At 30.3% G+C, this 27,895-nt stretch overlaps 1 protein-coding gene across 1 annotated transcript; it reads right to left on the bottom strand.

The window, feature by feature from the left end:
* On the bottom strand, positions 1–27,895 carry LOC103577377 (early growth response protein 1-B; the record flags this gene model as incomplete). Its single annotated transcript, XM_014441434.2, has 2 exons — positions 1–2,392; positions 27,806–27,895. Coding segments are annotated over 2 exons (1,650 nt in total), but the record flags the coding sequence as incomplete, so codon positions are not given.

A 27,895-nucleotide genomic window follows, 5' to 3' on the forward strand; every position in this document is an offset into this window, starting at 1 on the left:
TTTTATTTATTTTCTTAACTTTCCACTGGGTTCTTTTTTTTTTAAATTTAATTTTTAATTAAAAATATCTTTACTAATTTTATTATTTAATAAACATCAATAACAATCGTAATTTAAAAATACTAATTAACCTCTACAATTACAAAACTGATGGAAGATTTTAAAAATTGACCGTTGTAAAAAATTTGGCACATTTTTAATTTTATATTTTTAGCACAACGAACCTCAGGTGACTCAGTCTCGACTCACAAATTTATATTTTAAACTCCTCAAACGTTTACAAAATATACAAAAAAAAAAACTCATTAATTACCAAGTAAAAAAAAAAAATCGAGGGAATAAATAAAAAAATTTAGATAAAAAAAATAAACACAATAATGACTACAGAGAGCGCACATCGACAAGTTTGTTAACGGAATGAACTTTACCGTTCGATGATGTGTTTTATTTTAAATAATAAGTAGTAAGTAACTAATAGTCAACATTAACAAAAAGTCATAAAGAAAATAGTAGAAGAAAAAAAAAGGAAGTGAATTATGAATGAACGAGGGGATTGTACGGATAATACTGTTCGGCCGCCTGCCTGCCGAGGACGAACACAGGATAGGCAGTCTTCAGGATAGGGTAAATAGTATTTAATTAATTTATATTTATATTCATATATCTATATATATATATAAGTAAATTAACACATTAAATTGATAAATCCCAGTATAAATAATGGGACAAACAATGAAATCACCAATAAGCGACAATGAGAAAAAATGAATAAATCGAAAGAAGAAGAAGAAAGTTAACGTATTTTCTCACTATCACGAGCTCTTAAATTTAGTCATTCTGTCTTGACAGTCGATAAGGATGACAATGATCCAAAAGTAGGGCTCTCAGGATCAGCGGGACTCTCACACTTGTTATTTTGACCGTCGACGTACCTCGCGTGTGTCCTGAGATGCCTTGTGATCATGTCCCTTCTGCATGCCGCGTAAACACACTGAGGACACTTGTAAGGTTTCTCGCCAGTGTGAGTTCTCTGGTGAGTGCTGAGGTGGTCGGATCTACTGAACACCTGGCCGCATACCCTGCAGGTGTATGGCTTCACACCCGTATGCAGCCTCATGTGCCTCGTGAGCATGTCTGATCTAGCAAAACTCCTGTTGCATACATCACATGAGTATGCTTTCGCTGATGCATCCTTAGCGCCTTGTCTCTTGTGTCTAGAAGCCATGTGTTTAGCCAGTCTATCATGAAGACTAAACATCTGTCCGCACGCTGGACAAACGTACGCCAAATCAGTGCCTGGAGGCATTTCTTCAACTACTGGTGATACCTCCATGTTAAACCTAAATGCTACACTTTCTTTAGTCGTCGGTGACGCAACGTCCCCGCGTATCACTGGGAAGGTCAAGGATCCACGGGTACCCAGACCTGAGGGCAATAACTGCAGTGCCGATGGTCGGATGTCCGGGATGTTCTTCATTGATAAGTCTAGTGGATATTCTTGGGGACTTGTATCACTTTCGGAAGATCCACTGCGTGGTAAAGGCCCACAGTGTTGTGTTGAAGATGAGTTTGGCCAAACCATAATGGGCTTTTGGTCATTCCAACCAGGTACATCGGAGTCTGAATGACTACGCTTACGATCGCTGTCTATTGGCAGGTACTTTGTGTGTAAATAGTGCTCGAATGTGTAGGATGAGGGCGATACGGGTGTTAATGGCGTTAGGGTTGTCGTATTACTAGATACGGGTGTTAGAGGAGTCGAAGGTGCTTGTGGTGAAGTTGGTGATGGTAAAACTATATTTGGTGAGGCACAATTCATACAACCGCATCCACGATACGTTAATGTTGGAGTACGGTATGAGTATTGTTGCTGTTGATTATGATTATGATGATGATGATGCTGTCGTTGCAGACCATGGAGATATTGTTGACTTGCAGCAGATGCCTCTTCGTCTGTCTGTGACTCCATGGGTTCAACTTTCAGACGTTTGTCAGTCGTAATGGGGATGTTGTTTTCAGTGGAGGCCCGCGATGACGACCGCGGCGAGCCGAAAATGTCTTCGTCCTCTTCGAGGGAAGTCGTTGACTCGAGACGGGTTTCGGATTCGCCTTCTATCGAGGGTGTTCCCTTGTGCGCTTGTAGTGCGTCCAAGACTTGGTTCAAACATTTCCGCTTGCGGAACACGCGGTGGTTGCGATTCGCCGTCGCTGCAAGTGTGTTGTTGTTTGTACAAGAGGGTGGCGGGGGTTTTGCCGGACCCGGGGGCGCGGCCGCGGTGTCCTCCACCACACTCTCGGCCATCGTCATCGATGATGCGCGGCACCCGCCGCCTGGGCCCCCTATGCCGCCTATTACACCCTCGGCTACCACCGTACTGCCTCCTAGTTTGTCCTGAAACAAATTAAATATATTTTAATTAATTATAAGTAAATAAATAAATAAAGATAAAATTTAGTAAATATATTTTTTGACTCTCAAGTTATTTAGGCTAGAATTAATTATTGGTGATTAATTGAGGTGATTTAACTGGTGGGATAGGAATTTTTAGTTAAAACTTACTAAATTTATATAAAATACTATGAGAAGAAGAGGAGAGGATGTTGACTCTCAGGATCAACACACTGGAATTTATAATAATAAATAGCTGTGTGATGTATCTTTAAATATAATAAAATGGAATATATTTTATTTAAAAATAAGATTAAATATTAACCTCATTAAGTATCTGTCAACGAGATCCCGTGAAGCGGGTGTTAAAACGCGAAAAAAAAAAAAAAAAAAAAAAATGAGAATCGTGAATTTAATAAATTGTGTGGAATTTATTGATGGTCGATAATTATTTGTGTTTTTAAATTTAATTGGTAATTTTAAAATAATTTCAATAAGAAATAAAATTTTTAAAATTCCGAAAAAACAAACCCGATATATTTTATATGCTGTAACACGCGCATCTCTTTTATACATATATATTCGTCTTTTTATACTGTCGCGACCACCGTGACAGCTTGTGTTCCGGTAAATAAAAAATTAAAAAAAAAAAAAAAAAAAAGCTGAATCAACTCAACAAGTCCACTACTGTTTACTATACTTATAAGTTTACTCTTTTATATAAAGAAAATTCAAGTTAACTTAGTTTAGTTTGATTCATGTCCTCGATAATCCACATGAGACTTAAAAATAAGACTAGTTTACTAAACATCGTGACTTATCGTCCCCAAGACGATTACTACTGATACATTTTACCACGAAATTATTTTTCATTTGATACTTAAATGGACTGATGTCTATCAAAGTCGTACATCTGTGATCAAACTGTCTCGAAAAATCGATTAAACATCAATCCCATTTACCGTTTAAAAAATTTCTCTTTTAAATAAAAAAAAAAAAGACATTTTTTTTTCAATTGATTGTTTAATTTATCGCATATTTTTTATTTAGATTTATAAATGACTCTTTCACGAGAGGATTAAGCATGTCTGAATAATCGATTAGTCCCCTTTAATCGATGTTAATTTATAACACTATCACGGTCGCTGTAGCCAATTAGTCGGCGCGTTCAACTTCATTTTTAACGAGATATCATCCAATGTCTTTTACTTAAGCTCTCTCTCTCTTTTTCTCCTCATCTTCTGTCTCATTCTCTTACTCTTATTCTGGCCGTTGGTCATCTTGGTCGTTGTCGTTTAATTTAAGAGAAGAGGTACTAACCTCCTGAGCATCTCTCAATGATAACCGTCGTAAAACGAAGACGAAAGCATGAAACTATGTATTGAAAGAGCTGCCGACTCGTAAATGAAGTGTAAAAAAATTTTGAATCTTTAAATGGTTAAGTGTTTTCTAGTGTGTGGGCGTATGTTTAAATTCTTGCATTTATAATCTTTGTTAAGAAAAAAAAAAAGTTACATTTTTTTTTTAATTTATATATAGACGGAATCCGGGGTAAAATGAGACAAGATTTTAGGAGGAATTTTTTTTTTAATTTAAAAATTTGATTTCTAAAAGAGAGTAAGAAAAGTCGGTCCCTGAAGAAAACTAAAATTTTTCGTAAGTAAAGATTTCAATCAAAAATATATTTTTATTTTACTCCAGACATTTGTAAATTTTGCAGCCTCATTTTACCCCGGATTTCCCTGATACTGAAGTTAGTCGCCGTTTAAAAATTTATAGATTTTTTTTTAACTAATAAATTATTAAAAAAAAAATATTTGAAAAAATTGCACGTGTAGTTTTTAAAATTTTCTACACGTGCATATTTTTATTTGTTATTTTTTTTATAATAGAATCGTTTAAAAAAAGTTCAATTGTTAGTTGCCTGATAACTTCATGATCACTGGATTTCCTTGTATATTTAAATATATACCACACACGTAAATAAAGCATTGAAGCAAATTAAGTGTAGTAAAATCGACTAAAAGGTTTATGAGACTAAGAGTTAAATATATGACGATAATAATAATAAAAAAAACAAGACCCCCTGAGAATGAGAACGGAGAGAAGAAATTAAAGAGAAGCTCAATAAATGCCTCCATCGAGGCACCTGTACCTATATATATACATATATAATAGTCCTTGAATATTTGTTGTCTTGGATGTCGTCGAAATATTATCGTCTCTTACTCCACTCAATCTCCAGAAAGTTTGAGTACCAGCAAGAGAGACTAAATTATAAAACAGGTTGAGTTGGATCTAAGAATTACTGTACTATCTATATGTCTATATTGTAAGCGTGGGTGAGGCGGTTTGTTTTTTCTCAAGTATTTAAACTGTAATGCGTTAACGTTAACGTGCTCATGTTTTAAATTTTATTTTAATTCATTTAATTAATTATTATCATATAATAAAATATATTTCAAGTGATTTCTAGTATCAATTATAAGATAATATTTTTATAAAATAAATTTAAATATAAAATTAACGAGATAACTGTTTTTAAAATAATTAAATAATTATGAAGATATCTTAATTAAACTAGTTTGATAATACTATTGTAATAAATAACTAAGTTTCCGTAATTTAAAAAATATTTATGGCAATGAAGTTTAAAAAAAAAAATTCTATTTTCAGTTATTGTGTGATTGAAAATTAATTAATTTTTTTTTTTAAATTATTAATAAATCGTAATTAAGATAAGAAATAAAATAATTGCAGAAAAAAAATTGATAAAATAAAAATGCTGCACATCAACTCTCGACTCGTTCACTATTCTCGTCTCGTACGTTCACTTCTCTCATTCTGCTTTAATATAACATACAAGCTCTATCTATATATCTATATGTACACTTATGTGTATCGTACAGTATATATTGCATCCTCAGAATCCGCCGGGGGGCAAACGCGCGGGCGAGTTTGCTACCAAAAAAACCAACCGGGCTACCGAACAAGTATCCATCCCTTTCTAAGTACCTTCACCTCTCACCAACCACGTGATTAAATTTTTTAAAATATATAACCCACAATAGAAATAAACGCGGGAAAATTTAAATTTAAATTTAAATTTTTTAATCTGCAAATAGACCGGTAATTAAACAGCTTAATTACCTTAGATAATCGATACAATAAAATTTTTTTGCGTCTTATATATATTAAATTAACTACATAATTATAATGATAAATCTCTTGAGTGGCGTGATGACACGAAAATTGATGTGTATTTTCCAGTAACTCGAATCGCCACTCTCTACATACTACCATACTCTTATACCCACATTACCACACTCTAAACTCTCTTTTCTTACTCACTCACTCACTTTATACTCTCATCTTTCGCTACTCGTGTCTCGTTAACGTTGTGAGCAACTGCTTCCAGGTAATTTCACCCGGAATTTACTCATTCTCGCTTACTATCCTTTATTTTATTTTATCATTATTACCTTTTTTTTATCTTTATTTCTCTTACTCTCATTCACTTACGCTCGATATAAATTTTACTCAAACAAGTGACCCGGTAATTCATAAATTTTTATTTTATTTCATTAAGAAATTATTTATTTCTTATCTCATAAAATCCCCACCCCCACCCCTCTTTAGAGATAACGAAAAAATTTAGTTGCAAAAATAAATTATTATTTTTTTTAAGCAGATAATAATAAAAATGTGTTACAGTTTTTATTCCATACGCGTTAAATATTTTTTGCAGACTATTATAGTCTCCGCATAAGAAACATGGATACCGCACTGCAGCAGTAACCGCAGCCCCTAAGGAATATACAATGCAGTCGAGAATAAGTCATACTATCATATATTCATACATTCATTCATATATGGAATATATATAAAAGGCTAAAGTGTAATACGCAGACTTCATCTGAAACTGAATCAAAATATCACCGTCGCATATCCTGTCTAAAAATTTCTACCAATGTCTTAAAAAAAAAAAACCAAACTGACTTTAATATTCTATCAAGAAATAAACAATATAAAATTTTTTGTCCTAGTTGCGAAATAGAACAAAACGAGCAGCCTCAAGAAATATATAAAAATAGTTTCATATATTTATGTATAATTTTTAATAAACAATAAATTCAAAAATTGAAGTTTTTTTTTGCTATTAGTGATTTTTTTTTTATTGTTCTATATAAAATTAGTGGTGACGATTAAAGTTGACTGAACCTCAGATGTAAAATTGTGTGACGGTATAAAAAAAAAATTTATCAAAATATTAAACAGACTAACAATTTATTTTTTTTGACAGATAAAAAAAGTGTGATGATTATCTTCAACACTTGTCTAGTATATAGAGAGTGAAAATTATAATATTTCTCACGATTATAGTGAAGGTGTGTGAGATGAACAAGTAACTCGAGTAGAAGACACAACAGTTTAACCGTAAAAAATATATATGTACATGTATGTAATATGGAAGATGCACATTGATAAGAACCACAAGACTCGTCAGGCTTCACTTTAGTCCAGACGACTTTACCTCTTGTTAAGATTGTCCTTAGGATATATAAGCTGATACATAAAATAAAATGAGAAAGTATCTCACACCCACACTATAATAAATATAAATATGTTAATACCGCAAATATTTCACGAGTAATTTTATTTATAAAAAAAATTAAATGTCGATAAAATATTTTTTTTTAATTTTAAGTCATCTAGTTCTGAATAATAAAAGTCACATTATGAATAGTTTTATATAAACTTTAAATATACATGTATGTATATTTAAAATTCTTAAAATAAACGAGGGTAATTTAGCCAGTGCGTAAATTAAACCGCCCCGTCCCAAGTCTTAATATATGAATGCAAATGCAGTAAAAATTTTTTTTCTCTTGAAATTACGGTGAGAAATGTAGTTATATAATTTTGATATATATGTATGTATATGAGGAGGTAGTGTAGATTAAATATGAAATGAATGAATAATAAAAATAAAATAGTTAAATAGTAACAGATGATTGTAAGTAAGTTAAACTGTCGTATATGTCTGTAACGTCTTTTCTCGCTCATCTCATGACTTATAGCACTCTCCCGGACGTATCGTCGCGTGCCGTGTAAGCTACACCCACCGGTATAACGTCGTTTCCCCCGCATGTTTAACACCGTATCGCAATTACGAGACGCTCGTTATTAATAAACGCGCACGCGTTACGCCTCCTTCGACACGCGCATGTTAGTAAAACGAATCAAGGGGAAATACATATTTATATATGTATAAATATGTTGGAAAAACATTTGCTAAAAAAAATTTACTATAGACTGTACTTTTGTTCTCCGACATACTCTATACATCCATACTCATACATTCCTCTATAGTAATAATCAATTAACTCCCACGTGTTGAAAAAATTATAGGCTTTGATACAAATGAAAAATCCATGAATAAAATTTAACAATTAAAATAAAAAAAAAATAAATAAACTGAGTAATAAAATTACTATAATTATTGCATGGAGTAAAAAAGCGATATTTGAATGAAAAAAAAAATAGCAATGGAAGTAATAAAGGTATCATTTATTTAAATGTAAAATAGTAATAATAATAATTATTATTTTATTACGTGCGGTACTTTGGTAGATAATATAAAGATATTGTACAGAGCTTCTGTACGATCAGCTTTAAACCATAGACCGCGTGGTTATGTACGTGGGTTTACTACCCGGCCAAAGAGTTTACGCGGTGGTACACACACTCGTGGCTCGTTTAATTCTTCCGCGAATTCGAGAGAAATCATCGTGCGGCAAAAACGTTTGATCATGGAATTTTAAAGACTTTGTATATAGATACTGTAATAATAAATAAATAATAATAATAGTAATAATAATAAAGTGCAATTGTTAATTGTTATATATAATCATACCTATATTTTACATATATAAATTTATTATTTGACTTTATTATCGTATTACTGTCAATATTCTATTGAAAGTTAGTAACAGTGTTGTATATATATATGTGTATGTATAAGTTTAAACATATATATATATACTGTACTGGAGAATTGTAAAGATGACAGTAGGAAGAGAAGTAAAGAAAAGAGACGAGATGTTATATGGCAATAAGCGAGTGGACGATGCGGTAAAGCAAGTTTTTATATCATGACCGCCATCTGCCGAGCGATCGTCATTACCGCGCTGAGTAATTCCCCTATACCTCGCGAAACTTTCAGAAACCTTTGAAATTTTTTTAAATATTTTTTTTCTTTATCATAAATTTTATTTTCTTTTCAACACTTTTAAAAATATCATACTAAAATTGTTACACTTTATGTTTAGATACATTTTTTATTACTGCTATACAAGTCATTTTTTTTAAAACGTTTTCGAGAATTTAATAAAAGTAAACGTTTAATGTTGGTTATATAGTTGGCTAATTTTAATTGGTTACTATAAGAAAAAATTTATAAAATTATCGAATCGTGGAAACGAGTATTTTTTATTTTAAATTTAAAAATTATAGAACAAGTAAGAAAAAAAGAGAGTAAACTTGCAGACAGGTGCCACACGCTGTGCGCCCACCGCGGTTGTTTTAAATGGTAATAATCTCATATACACAAGGATCTTTTAACCGACCCTTAAGCGATAATTGTCGCATAAAGTCAGCACATTATTACGTTATTGCTTTCTGGTATATATATTTATATATCCGGAAAAATTATTATTTTATCTCTAACATTTATAACAGCGGCCTCACGCAATCATATACTGTATATATAAATATATACATATACTTACAAAAGTTAAATAGCATGAAAAGACCGAATTTAAAAAACGGATATCGAGCTTAGGGTTAAAGAGCTGAAAATTACATTTTAATTACCCACTAATTTATTTATTTTTAATGAACTTTCTTTCCGGTTTTCTCATTCCATTAAATAAAATTTATTTTACCCAATAAATTATTATTTTTTATTTTAAATTTACTCAATTGAATAAAGTGTGAACAAGGTTTTAAAGAGTAAAGATAATTTAAAATTTTTTTTAGAGATTTGTCATCTCTTTTAAGGGACACTGAGGACGGTCCCTTAGACTTTACCTCACTCGGCTTTCTTTAGATCCCTATGACATCAAAAAGAGCCGCATAAAATGACTCTTAATCTTATAATCGTATCCAAGTAACCATTATTTCGACACGACTATTTTTTTTTATACCTAAATATAATCAGGTACTTTATTTTCTCTATATCCGATATACTCTTCCAGATAAGAAGGAAAAAAAACAAGATTGATGAAAATAAAATGAAAGTATTTTTAAAAATTTTAAATAAAAGGACATTGAATTTTTCGTATTCATTGATGGGCATTAAAACAATAATACTAAACCACTTGACAGTAGGAACTTGTGGGATTTGTACTAAAAGATCCGATCCGACCCGAGAACCCACGATCAAGACCAAGACCCAAAGACATCCTCCAAGTTACCGATCGTAATTAACAGGCCACTGTTTTCGAAAGACAGGTGAATCTTCCGGGATTCTCAACTTGTTTCTTTATTTTCTTCATCACACATATCTACAAAAAATATATGTAAGTATATATATTTAAAAAATATTTAATTGTCAAGCAAATTAACGCAATAGAAAAAAATAAAATAATTTTTTTTAATGAAACAAAAAATACGGAAACAGGCAGCCACTTCCTGTTGCGGCTTTCCCGAAGGAGAAATCCGTTAATTAATAATTTATCAGAGGACGTGCGGCTAGACGTCCTGAAGAATCTTCAAACTTGTTAGTTTGTAAGTAGTCAGTATTTTAAAAGAAAAAAAAAAAAAATTATTTATTTAAAAGTGTTTGAAAAAAAGATTTGAGAATCCCTTGGCAAGATTGAAGGGCATGAGTGGGCGTCGAGAATTCAAAAGACGAAAAAATTGTTTCCTTGATGTCTCATCCGTGTTTTTTTCCCCACGTAATTTTTTTTTTCTTTTCTTCCCGGTCTTTTATTATTTTTTTTTTTTAAGGATTTGCTTACTTGGTCAGTTCGCTTTTGTTTTCTTTTAATTCGCCGACTATTTCCAGGTTTTTAAGCTACAGGTTACGAGATGACGTAACGTAATAAACTCAAAGTAGTTATTTTAATAAACATTTAATTTATATTTATATTTATTGCCCAAATAATTACAATTGGCATTTAAATAAAATAAAAAATTGGGCTTAAGGCGTGAGAAAAAATTTTAATTCTTCAAGCTTTCTAAGTTTCCAAGAATTTTAATTCTCCATTTAATTCAAATAGGAAGACATTAAATATTGAATGAAAAAGTTTTATGGATTTGATTTAAAAAAAAAATTTACTACCAAAAAAACACATTGATTACGCATATGTATAGTGTAAATAAGTAAGTCAATGATTGTCTGATATCTGTTAAAGATGTAATAGAATAACTTTACTCAGAAGATACTTTTTCAGCCGAATCGTAAATGTCAAAGGCGAGTTGAGGACATTAGTATCATATGGAAAGTAATGAGTAGAGTAGAGATCGCGAGTGAGGAGGATAAAATATCCATACTAAATATATATATGTGTACACAAATATATATGAAACTAAAGATAGAGTGATATGAGTATAAAGTAATGTGTATATAAGAGTGCGAGTGAGATATAAAAGAGTAAACGAAGTAAGAGACGAGACGTCGCCACGCTGGCTGCTATAATATTCCTATCTCTTACACTTTGCATGTTTATATTTAATGTATCCGAGCATATAGCTCTCAGACGATCGATGAAGCGACTTTGCTTCTGAAGGCGGAAATCTGGGAGAGTCCTCTACCTCTACCTCTACCTCTGGTTATATATATATATATATTTACAATAAACCATAAACCAAACATGCGTACAATCTTTCTCTCTTACACTTGTATTGGGTCAGTGTTTGTATACATATATAATATGAGGATAATAAAAAATAAAAAAAATATTTATTGCCGTGTATATCGCTGAAAGAGAAGAGAAAGAGAAGCTTCAAGTGCCTACAAAGTTTGTAATACAAACGACTTGAGAAGAGAAGCCGCAGTAAAAAAGGATTGAGAAAAAGAAAAAAAAATAATAATAAAAATATTAAATCCGTGGGTGGACCAGAGTCTCTTGATCTCGGTTATCTCGAAAAAAATATAAAAAATTTTTAGTTCCTTTCTTTCTTAGGTAACAGGTGTGTGTGTGTTAAGACCTTGGGATATCTTTTAACGCGATTGTTTATCTGTTTAGTAATAAATAAATAATTTTTATTTATAAAATAATATTTTTTATAATAAATTACAATTTAAGGATTAATTAGAGATCAACATGATTATCCTTTATTATTTATTAAAAGTTATTTTTAATTTTAAACCATGAAATTACTGATCCTAGATATAATCGCATAAACTATGCCAACCTGACATCATGAGGAGATTGTTCGTAGAAAAAGTATGAAATTATATAAATAAATAAATAATAAAAATATAAAACCAAACGCAAATTCATAGACACATACGAGAGTATTGCGTTAGAATTTTATTATAAGTATATACCGTTATAATCTACTCTTAAATCTTACACCTGTCAACTAAAATTTGTCAAGACATCAAAAAGAATAATCTCTGGTTGTTATTTATTATCTTAAACAGAAAATTATAATTGCAGATCAACAAACGAAAATAATTATGATCCTGAAGCTACCAGACAATTAAAGATTTTTTAATTATTTTTTTAACAGTTTCATTTAAAAAAAAAAAAACGAAAAACTAAAAAATGCACATGAAGAAAATTTAAAAAACTAAATGTGCAATTTTGTAAATTTTTTTTTTTTAATTTATAGTTTTAAAATCAATTCAAAAATTTTTAGACATCAGTTGATTTCAGTATCATAAATAAAAAGAAATAAAAATTTAAATGCAAGTTATAAAAAGTAATCGTACGAGCAGTTCAGCTTTAATGCACTCCCGGGTCAAAGCAACCCTGGATGAGAGGGAAACGCCAGCGACCTCGAACTTGAACTAAACGTGGATGAGGGTGAGGGTGAGAGTGAGGATCGATAGCACCACGCGCGTCCCCTGACCCATATAACAACGGGGAATTTAAATCGGGTCATGATTCTCTTGTGTACAAACATTCTCTACACTATATTATATATATAAATATGTTGTCTACATACATGAAAATTATATTATAATAAAATCAATGATTAGATTAATTGAAATTTAGTTTTATTTTCAATCTAAAACGCACTTGCCCTCGTAATTATTTATCTATTTTTTTTCTAACCATAAATTACATATTTTATAATCCACTGGAGCGCAATAGAATAAGGGCCGTTAAAACGTATTAATATTTTTAGCATTGATTTTCTTTCGTGTCAATGACAATAACCTGATAATAAATAAAAGACACTAGTGGAAAAAAAATATAAATAATAATAATAAATACATTAATAAGGGGATGATTTTCCCAGGGTTTAACCCGTGCATCCACGGCGTAGATGCACAGCTCGAGGGTGGCTTTACTCACGGTCAAGGCCACCGTATCATCGTACCAGCAATATAACCCCCAGCAAAAGCAAATATATACCAACAACCCCTAGCGCATCCAGGCTCATTAACCACCCGGGCAATTTATCTCGTGATTACTTGGCTTTAAAAAAATTCCAGTATAAAAAGAAACAAAAATAAATAAAAGTACATTATTATTATTAATGCTTAATAATTTTAAATATACAAAGGACTAATATTTGTGTTAATAATTTAAAATCGATTAATATATGTGTATATATATGTGTGTATACTATTCGATTGAATAAAATTAGTTACAGGTAAATTGCCTGGAGGTTAACGCCGCGGTAAGAGAAAATAATGATTTGATAGTTAAGAGAAAGAGAAAAAGAGAGAGAGAGAGAGAGAGAGAGAGAGAGAGAGAGAGAGAGAGAGAGAGAGAGAGAGAGAGAGAGAGAGAGAGAGAAAGAGAGATATAGTGTTACAGGATAAAAAGATTTTACGCAAGCGCGTATATAAAAGTTGGTGGACTTTCTACACGCGTTTTATTCACCGTAGGCTTTAAAAATAATCATCGATGTGTATACGGGGAATGGATAAAATATCACCAGGTCCCATCGATGTCCATTACGCGGAACACCTGTGGCCGTTGCGACGTCTATAATACGTCTCGTAACGTTTTATTTGTATGGGTTAGTGTGTTGTACCTGTCGTTATATACACGATTACTATATACTGTACAATGTTCACTACTACTACTACTACTACTACTTATACTACTACTACAGAATTTAACACTCAGTTCTCTGTCTCTATAATACTTGTGTGTAGAGTTGTGTAGAAATACTCGCCCTCGGCCACCTACGCGTGTTTTATAAAAGCACGCCTCATTACTGACCGACTTAAAAGAATTCGTTGGCACTGATATAACACACTAGATTCACACGCTCGTAACTTTTAAATTGTTATACCTATTTAATTTTTAGCCGTAATTATTTAAACTTTTATTCATACTCATATTCATAGATTGCTAATAATTAAAGTCACAATTACACCCATTCATTTATTCCTTCATTCATTCATTCATTCTTTCAGTGATACCATTTGTTTTATCAACTCTCAGATTAAAGTTTGAGTCAGATTTTTTTTTTTAAATTATAGTAATAAAAGTTGATTGAAAAAAAAAAAAAGATGTATAGATGGGAATGGTTTGATTAAGCAGTAGCTGATTATATGGACCAGCCGATTCGCGCAATTACGACAAATGGATTTCCTAATTGCTGCTGTTGCAGATGATAGAACGTGAGCAATCAGGTTCGATCATCCACTACACCAACAATGAACGATATGACTTTTATAAGCTAAGAGTAATAGTTTTGTGAGTTTATATTGATGTTGCAGCAAAATATACTTTTAGAAATTTTTTTTTTCTGATTACTGACCCGCGAGCGATGATAGTGAACAAGAGTTTGTATCGATAAAAATCAAACTGCCCCCAGGATTTAAGGGGGCGCGGTTTCCACCTACTATTATCCAACTGCAGAAGCTCGCGGCTAAATTAAACGCAATACAAGACCCCCGGACCATGGGAACGTTTATATTTTTAAATTAACATATCTTTTAATATTTATATTTATAAATTTATCAGGGGTCATTTAGTTTAAAAAACATAATTGATAAATAAATTTCCGAGTGTGCAATGTCGATATGACAGCCATTTAAATTAATAAACAAAAATAGATGTAAGATGACACTTGACACTTAGTGTGTACTAGTGACGAGAGTTTGAGGACGTAAATGCGATAGCGGACGTCACAAGTCGCGTTTTAAAACCGATTGAGACAATGGAACCATTCGAGTAAGTTCACACGGGTAACGACGTCTTCAGACCGCCGGACAACGTCAATAAACTCTGGCCTAAGTATTCCTCAATATACGACACACAAGACGTGTGCAACTTTCATGTACACATCATCACATTTTTAATTCTTATACATACATACATATTATAACTATTCAATTGTATTTATCGCTTCTTTTTATACATTATCATAATTCTTACTTATTTATCATCATTAAACCTTTTCACTTTTATTATGGTGTCTTAAAATAACATTGCGCAATAATTGTAATAAAAATTTTATATTTTTTATTGTGTTCTGTTATTATGCAATGAGATTTATTGAAATAAAATATCATTTAATTGCGTGATGATTATATATAGTAAAAATTAAATGATTCTGAAGTTAACAGGCAATCAGTAATTTTCGGATTTTTTTTTCAACGAATAAATTGCAAAAAAAATAAAAAATAAAAATATGCACCTGTGGAAAATTTAAACAACTTCAGGTGCAATTTTTCCAAATTTTTTTTTTTTTATAATTTATTATTTTTAAAAAATCAGAAAATTATTGGACGTCAGTTTACTATGATCTTGAAGTTAACGGACGATTAAAAATTTTCAGATTTTATTTTCAACAATTTAATTACAAAAAAAACAAAAACTAAAAAAATGCACACGTAGAAAATTTAAAAAACTTCAAGTGCAATTTTTCTGAATATTTTTTTTTTTATTATCTATTGTTTAAAAAAAAATTCAAAAATTAATAGACGTCGGCTAACTTATAAAAATGAATAGTATTTATTTCGAGTGAATGTTTGCATTGAGAGAGGGAAAAAAAATAATAAGAGAGAACTAAAAGAGGTAGTAAAGTAGTAACACTAGTGTCAAAGGGTTAAAAGGCGAAACCGAGCGTCACGCTCGGCACGCGTTGTGTTCGCTAACCGTAAAGGTGTCCACGCGTTTATTGTCATATGTATAAATGTATGTATGTATGTAATAGATGTATGTGATATAAAATACCTGGAGAAATCACACTAAAGGCGCGACATAACATAAGCGTGAATATATTCTAATAACAGCAAGGGTCTTCTTTTACTTTAGTATCTAATCGCCGTCACGCTTAATGTAACCGTTTACTCAAACTAACATCACATAAAGAATCTGTATATGCTCCACTTCCGTCGCTCAACACATCACGACGCTTCGATACACTTACCTATATCCTACCCTGTATACTTTATTGAATTTTTTTAATTTTAAATATAGAGGGAGTAAAAAAAATAGAGTAGTGAGAAAAAATACACCCTCGCACGTACACGTGATCAAAACACGAGAACGATTATCGGAGTATTGATGTCATCATAAATAAATAACCCGTTTTTATTTCAATCAACTGAATCTTTGGAGATTTTTAATAGAAGATACGAAAAAATAGTTTGACTTCTATCGATTTAATTTTTTATTTTAAGCATTTGAGGAAAAATATAAAACGTGACCTAGATTGCAGTGGCAACGCGTTGTCAATAATTTATTGTAAAATAGTTGATATTTAATTTTCATTACTCCTTACCCGGTGGAATTTGTCAGTGGCTCGTGCTCGTGCGTAGCATCCGTGCGTGATTAATTGAACCTCACTGCTAATATTAAAACTCTTGCCGTCACTTATTATATTTTTTATTATTAGTTATTTATATTTAATATTTTACTTTGTTTGATGTAAGACTAAAAATCACGGCACGATATTCCTCTCGTTTATCACAGCAAGTTGCCTCTGAATTGAGACGAGGACGGCAATGATAAGAGTGAAAAAAAAAAATAAATAAATAAATATCACAAGTAAATAATAAAATTTTTATTTACTTGATCGTTTCACAAATATATATATGTATATATATATATATTAGTATTTATTATTTATTTTTAATCTGCGATCTACTTGGAATTAGTCCATCACTTTTTAAATTGCACTTGTACCGACACCGGAATACCAAATAATCCTCATCCACTCCGTCGGTCAATTTTTTAATAAATTTATTATTTCACCTCAGTACTTAAGTACTTGAGTTATTTTAAACCAACAATAATATTATAAATAATTATTGTTATAAATAAAAGCTCTTCAGCACTTAAATCATCAAGCGTTAAATTATTTATTGAGCAAACTTTTTTGAATTTAAAATAATAAATAAATATTTATTCACAAAAAAAATTTCTCACTCACTTGTTTTTTAAATTTAAATAAAGTCTTAAATTTAAAAATTCGTATCTTTGTGCACAGTGAGGAGATAAGAGCGTGTGTATATTTATTATTTATATATATATATATTTTTTTTTTTAAATAATAATAATTGTAATGTTAATAATAATAATAATGATAATGTGAAACACAGGAAAGACAGTGTTTCCAGTAGCGCAGTCTCGCGCCGACTGCTTGGCCCGGAATAGTCGGCGGGTGGTTCGCGAGTTTCACCTTCGGGCGCCGTCGACTTCCCTCCTCTACTCTACCTCAACAACTCTCGTCATTCCCCTTCTTGTCCCTACTACTCTACAACTCCACTCCATCTGTAGTATTGTTGTCTTTCATATATATGTATATATATATATATATATATATATATATATATATATATATATATATATATATATATATATATATATATATACTACCGCGTGTTCAAACAACTATACGAGGAACAACTAAGAGTATAAGTTAGTCGCGGTATAGGAACACACATGACACTGCAGTCGCGATATCCCACACAATACCGGAACCCCCCACTCTATGATAAACTTTACTACTAACATATGATTGTATTAGTAGTAGTAGTAGTAGTAGTAGTAGTAGTAGTAGTAGTAGTAGTAGTAGTAGTAGTAGTAGTAGTAGTAGTAGTAGTAGTAATAGTAGTAGTAGTAGTAGTAGATGAGTAGGATAACTGCAACTACATATGACAGTATGTAATAAAATGTATATAAATAAAGAAAAAGTGTAAGTAGAGGTATAATAGACAACTACTAATGAAAAATGTATGAGGATATATATATATATATATTTATATGCATATGTGGAAATTTTATGGGTATGGATGATTGTATTGATGATGATATGTAGGGAAAGATAGACTATAAGGTATGTGGTAGTGTTGCGTGATTGTTAACGTGTATCCCTACTACAAGATTCGCGGGCACCGCGACTACCTCCACCACCACCACCTCCACTGGCAGTACACCCCCGTGGTGGATAAAAGATACTGGGAGTAAGAGTGAGAGATGGGTGGAAATAAGGGGGAATTGTATCGAGTAGCCTTAGTACGGTCATCAGTAGGCACGAGGTGGGCGCACGAACACCGACCCGGTTATTCGTTATACCGACGTATTCACGGCCACGCCTCTATACTTCCCTACCCTCCCTACCATTTTTATTATCGAACAAATAATAACGCGAATTATTATTTAATGTTTCTTTTTAAATTGATATTTAATTGTTATTGTAATTTTATTTTCTTATGATAATTATGTTGTTTTTAAATAATTCAACATGTTTTTGGTAATTTGTTTTGTGTAAAAATGATGAAATTCTTGTTATGTATTTTAAATAATAAATGAAAAAACATATTTTTTATTTTTACTTTGTCATTGATTAGGTGTTTTAATAATAAAGACATTTAAATTTTCAGTTAAATAAATTTTTGGGCGAATGTTAAAATAATATATATGTATATATTTGATAAGACGAAAAATATTGAGATACATTTGCAAAGAATATTGATAAATTTAATTTTTTGAATTAAATTGATTATATTTTGACTCCAAATTAAAATTGAACTTTGAATTTCAAAATTATATTGAATTCGTTATAATTACATTAGTCTTGATTGAATAATTAATTAATATAAATTTTACTTCTATGAACCAGAGTTATAAACAATTCATGAAAACGTTATTTTGAATATTTTATAAAGTGCTTAAAAGCTTTATATATTTAAAATATATATATTAATAATTACCGATAAAAAAGTAGAGCATTTAATTCTATTGTAATTTATTTCTATATTTAATCAATTTACTGAAGGGGAAAACTATATATTTAAGAATACGCTTATTACAGGAATAAATTAATAAAGTAACATATAAATCGTATATATATAATTTTAATAATTGATGAATTTTAATGGGTTATGTATATTAATAAAATATTTGAGACAAAATATTAAATGATAATAAATAATTAAATGTTTTAATTATTTGCAAAAAATGTCGGAAGCTAAAATGGTTATATAAATTAATAAAGTATACATAATAAAATGTATTTCAATTAATTTATTACCAGTGGTAAAATTAAAAAATTCATTTAATTATGATGAGTTTTTTATCGTAGTCATAACTTTTTATTATGAATATTCTAAATATTAAATATAATTTTTAAAAAACTGATAAAAATTCATAAACTCATTAATGAAAAAAACTAAAAATATATTAGTTCTAATTTTGAATTATACGATCTTTATATACATCTGCATTGAGGACAAAGTGAGACATTAGTAAGTGAAATTTTTGTCGAATGTAAATTTATATTTGACCGATAAAATTCACATTTAAGAAACTCGAAACTATTTTTTATTCAGACGACTACACCATTTTTGACGAGATTTCATTAACTAATAGAGAGTTTACCCATTCAATTTTATTTATTCAATATCATTATTTTAATTACTTTACATATTGAGTAGAAAAGTTGAAATAAAAATTATAAGAAATAATAATGCTGATTGTTATAATCTATAGACAATTTAGGTAATGTTTGCTGGGAAAAAGTGTCTAATATATATTTGACTAAAAGCACTAGAGAAAATAGAAATAATGAATGAACTGAAAAATGAGACGTGAAGAGTCAGAAAAAAAGAGATCTTGATCTATAACTTCTTCTAACCAAATCCCTCACTGACGAACCAAAACGTGCTGTGCAAAAGTAAGAGAGTTCAGAAAACTCAATGTCAGTGAATCATCAAAGAGTCTGTACTGATTATCAGTCAGATTATCAAATATTTAAAAACACTGTTTATACACAGAGAATTTTTTTTTTAAATTCTAGGATTTCAAGTAAAACCTGTGCCAAAAACAAAACAAAAACTAATACTGTGTTTCATTTTTAACTTTTTATTGTTTAAAAATTTAAATTTAGTTTTTTTTTGGGCGATAACCGAACAATATTTAGAAACAGAAGAGTAATTATTCATCCTGACCTCAGTTTACTCAAAACCATAAGGTAAAATTTTATATCTCTCCATGTACACCAACCCCTATAAGTGAATTAAATCACAGAAAAAAATAATTACGCCATTAAAAATTAAGCTTTGACAAACGTTGTTTATCTAACTAAATTTTATATTAATAGCTGTTTACTTTTATTATTACATATGGCATCAGAATCGTAAAAGGCCTCGGTCTATTTATTTGAGAATAATCGAAAGCAAAGCTTGCTCAATTTTAGGACAATTTATGCTATATATCATGTACATATATACGTATGTTTACTTTAGAATTCTATAAGATCCGAAAATATCGAAACTGTTTGAACTTTCATTCAATCGAAACAGACAATTTTTCGTCATCGCAAGAAATTAAGACGAGTGTAAACAAAAAAGAATAGAAAAGATTAGCAAACAAAAAAAATTTTCTATATATATATACTTATTCTACAAAAATATCTACATATATATTAAGTAGATAATATAGCCTACAGCCTATATATACTTCCGTGCTTACTAAAGTCTGTTATCTCGAGTTTGGCGAGAGCCACTCAGTAAACATCAGCATGTCCGTACTATTTGAACGCGCCTCTGTGGCGATATCTATTTATATTTAACACATATAAATATAAATAAATAAATAATTAAAAAATAAATAAAACATTCAGCTATTAATTGCTTATCAAATAATGTCATCACCATTAATATCAATATATAATCCCGTCTATATTAGTTTAATTAAGTAAACCAAGACGATGTTTAACCAACATATCACATATATACATAATATATATATGTATATATAATAATTCTTGCAGTATACAATAGCTAACACATAATTATAACAAATTGATACGTGGGCTTGACACAATCAACCGGCTAGACCTTTGAAATAATAACAATCATACTGCCTTAAACTTATTATAGAACCAACATTTAAATTAAAATATAACAACATTATCACGATCATTAATTTTAACAAGCTACTAAAATTTTAAAAGTCATAGTCGATTACTTAAAAAATATTTGTTTTAAAATTATTTATTCCTAAAACATCATCACCGTAATTATTTAAAGTATCTATCATATCAAATACCTCCATATGTATATTATTAAGACCCATATAAAATATATACTAGACGGCAATAAAAGGCAAGCTGTTTCACATTTCTGCGTGCAATATATTTTAATCAATAAAATAAAAAATCGATGGGTATGGGTATAAAAATGAAAACGACACATATGCGGGCCGGACATCCTGTGCAATGCGTACGACGTACGTTGAATTAAATTGGACACTAAAGACATTTATGTATGTAAGTACAGTATGTAAGATTCAGTATGTAGAGTACCCTCCTACATTGGGACATATCGTGGTGATCCTAAAGGAAACCCGCAGCACCTGGGTATAGAGTACAGAGCACCTTTGGCCGCAAGAAAGAGGTCCTTATTCGCCCGAAGGCGCGCACACGCCCGAGATGATCCAGCTGTTTGATCTTGCCCACGTGCTCTCTCTTTCATATATATATATATATATATATAAGTATATATGTATGTACATATAAGATCTTAGGGGACTTTAACGGCATCTGCCATCGTAGACTATTTGCTTAGTTTCATCATCGATCAATCTTGTGTGTTTAAACTTTTTATTATTTTTATACTTTAACTCCAAAAGTCTGACTATCAATATCACGAAAAAAAACAGTGTTCGTATCGTCTTTTTGGGATTATTTCATCCGCTTAACCCTGATCGATAAACGCAACGACCTTCTGAGACCTTCTCAAGGATATGCTTGGATAAACACTTGTGCGATGCATGATGTTATGTATATAATATATATATATGAGGAAGCAAGAGGAAATATATGTGGAGTAGTGTGAATGTATGTGTAAGTATATATGTTATTCTACGAAGACTTGAATAAGAAAAAGAAGAAGCTGGAGAAGAAGTAAGATCTACTCGAGCTGATGTACAGACTTGAGGAAGAGGTTACCGAGCTAAAGCAAATGCACGTGAGCAATTTCAATTTACGACTTGAGACGACTTTACTAGGCGCACGTAGATACCGCCTACGTGCCGCCGTATTTACTTTAAATCTCAACGCAACAGCGCGTGTGCCTTTTTTATAAGATATGTATGTGTGTATAGTACTTTTTACCCTTTTTTTATTCTCATTATTATACTGGCTTGGCTTTTGTTTGTGTCCACGTAGGCCGTCGTCCGACCTTTCCACTTGAGGTAACAGTAAAAAATATAATATGCTAAAAAAGATAAAAATTAAAAAGATTTTTTTTTACTAAAATTTCTCATTGATTTTTTAATCGCTTTAAAAATTTATATTAATTAAAATCCGACATGAGTTAATTAATAAAAACTGCGAGATTGAAATCAATGGATTTTTAAAAAGGACTAGAATTTTTTGAAACCCAATTTATGAATAATAATCATATGGGAAATTTGTGTCATGATTTAGAAAAAAAAAATTTTAAAACTGTATAAATTATTGTCCCGTTCCAGAAGCTTGAAAAAATTTTTTTCTCTTTAATATTTCATTTCACCGACAGTAAGTTTTAATTTTTAAACATCTATATCAAAATATTTTAATTACCTTGAAAATATATAATTTATTGACCATTGATTATAAAAAAATAATTTATTAAAATAAAAAGACGATATCCTAATTTGTTTGGTAATATTTATATCTATAAAACTGTCATCTTTGTTAATAAACATGTCACTGATAAATAAAAAAAAAATTTTTTTAAAATAATCTTTCATTAAGAAAACCATCCAAATAATTCATTTGAAAAAGAAAAAAAATAATAATTTCCACCTTTTTTATCCATAAAATTTTTTAGATGCAACGGTAACATAAAATCTTTCGACACTCAATCCCATAAATTCAAATTTTCCTCATAAAAAAGTTAACCATTCCAACCCGGAATCCCAGAGTTTTATATAAAAATCTCACCCATAAATAGTTTTATTTTTTCGACTTTATCTCTCATGTTTCGATTTATCATTATTGTTACAAAGATTGAATTAATTCCCCTTAAATTTATAAAAATTTGTATTCCATTAAACATGCTTTATAACATACATTTTTTATCGTTTTCATTAAAAAAAAAATTGTGTAAGCATTAAAAAAAGGTAATGATAATACGGTCGTTTGATTGTACCGGCGCATCGAATGGAGGTCGTTGGTAAATTTACGGTTGTCGGTGAAGAACCAAGTAAAGAATATATATATATATATACATATATATAGACATATATGTGTGTATATATATATGAAAAACGTAAAAAGAAACAAGACGATGGACGATGAAGAATAAAAAAGAATAAGCGCGCGGCATCGGCGGCAACTAAACGTCAGCACGAAGAGGCAAGTGGAAAGCGTAGGCGGGGCGCATACCAGAGGCACCTGCTCGTTTACTTGACGTGTATACATATATATATATATATATATATATATATATATATGTTCTTGATGGAAGTAACATAACATAATGTAAAGTTATAGGCAGAGGTAGAGGTAAAGGTAGAAGCAGATATAGAGGGAGAGAACGAGTAGCTCATTAGGATTTTCCCCTTCTACAAAATCGAGCAACCGACCTCGAGACGCCGGCGCTGGATACTCGTCATCATCGTCAAGTAAAAAACAATTTTAATTAAATGAAAAAAAAAAAAAAGACAAGATAACGAAGAGTAAAAAAAAATGAAATGAAAAACCTACAGAGGGATTTAACAACAAAAAAGTATACGCTCTAATGAAACGTGTAATTTTAACTATTTTTAATATCATGACATGCCAACACCCACGTGAATATTAATGAAACATATATATGTGATTACAATAAAAAAAAGTATACGGTTCATTTATCTATATATATTGAGAGTAAAGTGATAGCGAGAACGAATGATTGGTCTAGGTGAGACCAATTGATTGGCGGCACTTTTAAACGAACTGACGTTGTTGGGAGATATCGATAGAAAAAGACAGTACTATTTTACCCCGCCTTTACTTTAACAAAAAAGATAACATTCTAGTCGCTGCATCGTTCAGTGGTATATATATACATATATATCTATGAAGAAAAAAGTAAACTTCTCTGTAGTGTGTCAGCCATTAACTCTCTATGTCGCCAGACTAAGACGTATCATGTGCGTAAAACTATATACTTGTATAGATACTACTAATATAACCCGTTGTCCGTCGTGGTATCATATGGGACAGAGTCTGATGATGGTAAAGTCTTTAGCTTGAGTATAAATAAGAGAAAAAAACATTTTCTAAGACCGTTATGTCTATGTAGTCAGGTGTATACGTTCGCAGAAATTAGAAAAAAAATAAATAAAAAAATTTGACTTTTTTAAAATTGTTTGTTTTAAATAAGAAATTTAACGAAGTAAAATATAAATATATATATATATATATATATATATATATATATATATATATTTTAAGTACACTAAGTTAATTTGAAGTAATAAATTAGGCTACTTGATGACCTCTCGACACCTTGGAGATTTATCTGTAACTAGGTCGAATAGAGAATTGTGAGTATGATAATAAAAAAAGAAAAAAAAACACCGGGAGAAAACCACAGGCACCCTTGGTGTCAAGGGCGTGTGCTAAAAGAAAAAATGAAATGAAGGTTGAATAAGGGATCGAAAAAGAAGAAGAAGGAGAGACCGAGAGAAAAATAAATCCAGGTAGATCTTACATAAAGATCCCTCGTGCAACGGCCGTACCTTTGCCCTCTCGGACGACACTAAGACCGTTATATAAAAGATGAATGAAAAAAATAATAATAAAAGATAAAGAGAGAAAAAAAACTAACATTAAGCGAGGGGGAGTTATACACACCGTATATTAACGTACGAAAATATGTTTTTTTTTTTTTTTAATATATGCCAATACCGTGATTTTGAGTCAGAAATAATAATCGAATCTTACATTACACACACGTGCAAATGAGTGCTGCGCTGGAATTAAAATCACGCAGAGACTCGTGGGGAGTAACATCAGGCACTCATTGTAATTTAACTTTTTTTTTTTTTTTTTTGAGTTGAAACAGAACTCACGTGAATAAAAACGCCCCCTGTGGTCTTATAAAAAAATCTAATTAATCATCTGAAACATTTTATTTAATTCTATGATTTAATTTATTATTTAAAAAAGATAGTCCAGTTATTTGAATGGCAAACATAAACCTATAGATTATAGACAAATATATTCATCTTCTTAATATTGTTATTATTATTTTTTTTTTAAGAGTTTAGAGAATGAAAAATGTCTTTCGGACAAACTGACCATCAGCTTGTCAGGCGTGCACACGAGCTATTATCCATCGAATCGTTAAATAGACCAAACAGTGGCGGGTGGTCATTCAGTTGTTGTTGTTATAGCTGTTGTTGTTATTTTATTATAAAAACCCATGCAACGACTTAGTAGCCAAAAGCTGCCGAAGATAAAAGTCGATACACACCACCCGCTACAACGTGTTAAAACTTACAACAGCTTTTGTGTACATTGGAAAAGGCGTGTTTCTTATATATTAGGGTCTTTTTCGCCCTCTACTTTCTTATATATATGTATGTACCTATACTTTTATTTAAGATTTATGTTACATTATTGTTGAATTGACAAATTGATTGTTACTATTTTGTTCGACATGATTTTTATACTTAATTTTACATGAGTGCCAATGTAGCAGACATCAGACAAATTTAAAATTATAAATAATAAAAAAAAAAATATTTATCAAAATGCACTTATTGATTTTAAAATTTTTTAAATGTGCATTTTTTTTTAATTTTATTTTATCAATTATTTACTCTATTTATTAATAATTATAAATTTGTCTGATGTCTGCTACATTCGCACTCATAATTTTACTTCATAAATTTTTTTTTGGAAAAATTTTGATTTTAATCAACAGTAAGATAAACTATAAATCGATAAAAAAATATTAATAATTTTTTTAGTAATTAGTTTTAAGTAAAATATATAATTAGTAAGAAAAATTCAAATATTAACGCGCGAAAAGTAAAATTTGAAATTTATTATAATTTTAATAATTAGAGACTACTTTTTTTTCTTATATAAAAGTACATACATATTTATAAAATTTGCTGAATAATAGACAGATCGCACGTGCGGATCAGAGATCCTCGACTTGAATGTGTTATAAATAAAAATGTATGGGCCCTTTAAAAAAGTAAAGATCATCAGAGACACACACTGTAACGTCTTGATGTATGAAATATATATAATAGAGGGAAGATAAAGAAGCAAGAGTGAGTGAAGAATCGGATAAAAAAAAGAACCCGGTGTACCAAAAGAATAGAGCATGGTCATGGATCTCTTCTTAGAATGATGATGATGATGGTTATACATACATAGAAAACTACCAATGTAATATGCAATGTAAGATAGAGAAGGTTTGGGTTACGGTGAGGGTGCGACGGACAGACTTATATTCTATGGGTTTCTATATCTCAATGGGGCACGTGCTACTAAACTATTGCTTATAATCTTTTTCGGCACCCGGCGCTTCTTGCCAATCTTACAACCATTTTTTATATTTATTACCTACTCGTCCTTTAATATCATCTCTACATTACACAACTGCTCGAAAGGTTATCTAACTATTTTAAACTATTGATACGTCTACTTGTTAATAAAACTCGGATCTCTACAGCTTCTCGAGTACTAACCGTCGGACAGATCGTTTATCACTATTTTCTAGACACTTTTTTTTTGTACATATAAATACAAATACATAATAAAAAAGTACATAAAGAATTTTGAATTCAACCCCCGCGCAGCTGCTCACGCTTACAATTTTTATTCGCGAGTCATTCTCTCATATGCTTGACTAATTTTATTAACTAATTTTTGATGAATAATATTCGTTATTTTTTATTTGTAACCGGTCATTGTCAAATTTTTTATTTTTCAAGTGAAAATATCAAATTTCAAATTATTTATTTTTGGAGTAAAAAATTATTTAATTTTTAAATGATACTGAAGTTAGCTGACGTCTAATAATTATTTAATTTTTTTCTAAGCAATAAATTATAAAAAAAAAAAAAATATTTGAAAAATTTGCACCTGTAGTTTTTTAAATTTTCTACATGTGTATATTTTTAGTTTTTGTTTTTTTATAATTGATTTGGTGAAAAAAAAAATCCGAAAATTACTAATTGTCTGCTAACTTCAGGATCATAATTTTAAAATTAAAAATTTTATTTGATAGGTGAATGAACTAAATATAAAAAAATATGTAAATACTAAAAATAAACAAAAAAAATATAGTTTGAGTCTGTAGTATAAAAGCATGTGCATTACAAGAGGGAGAAAAGTCTAAGCGAGAAAGACTTGAGCTGTGCATGCTTGCGGTTTGAAGATGCACAAGTTAAAGTGCAACACGCGCGTTTCGGATCCATGACTTTGGGCCTGCATATATCCTTGCTCACGCACGATTATACGTCTCTTTCGTGCGTCCTGAACGAACGAGTTTTGGCACGCAACATTTTGCCATTTTTTACTTTACTTGTTTTTAACAACACATTATATTATACATATTTTGTTCTATACCTCACCAACAAAATCACCGTCAAATCTGCTTTCGTTTCGCAATTAACTACACAATTACCATAAAAATAAGAACAAAAAATTTAAATAACCACAGCTATATTCTCATTGAAAAATAAAAAAAAATTCACTTAAGTATTAAATTAAACCAATGAGGCGATATAAAAAAAAAATTAATTTTGTTAAATAAAAATAAAAACTAACCTTTGGTATAGAAGGCAGCGTGACTCTGGCCCTCGACCGCTGAATAATTATCGAAGCCAGCTCCTTTATCTCCTTGCAATGATCTTCATT

This window comes from Microplitis demolitor, chromosome 6 (assembly GCF_026212275.2).
Source record: "Microplitis demolitor isolate Queensland-Clemson2020A chromosome 6, iyMicDemo2.1a, whole genome shotgun sequence".
NCBI lineage: Eukaryota > Metazoa > Arthropoda > Insecta > Hymenoptera > Braconidae > Microplitis > Microplitis demolitor.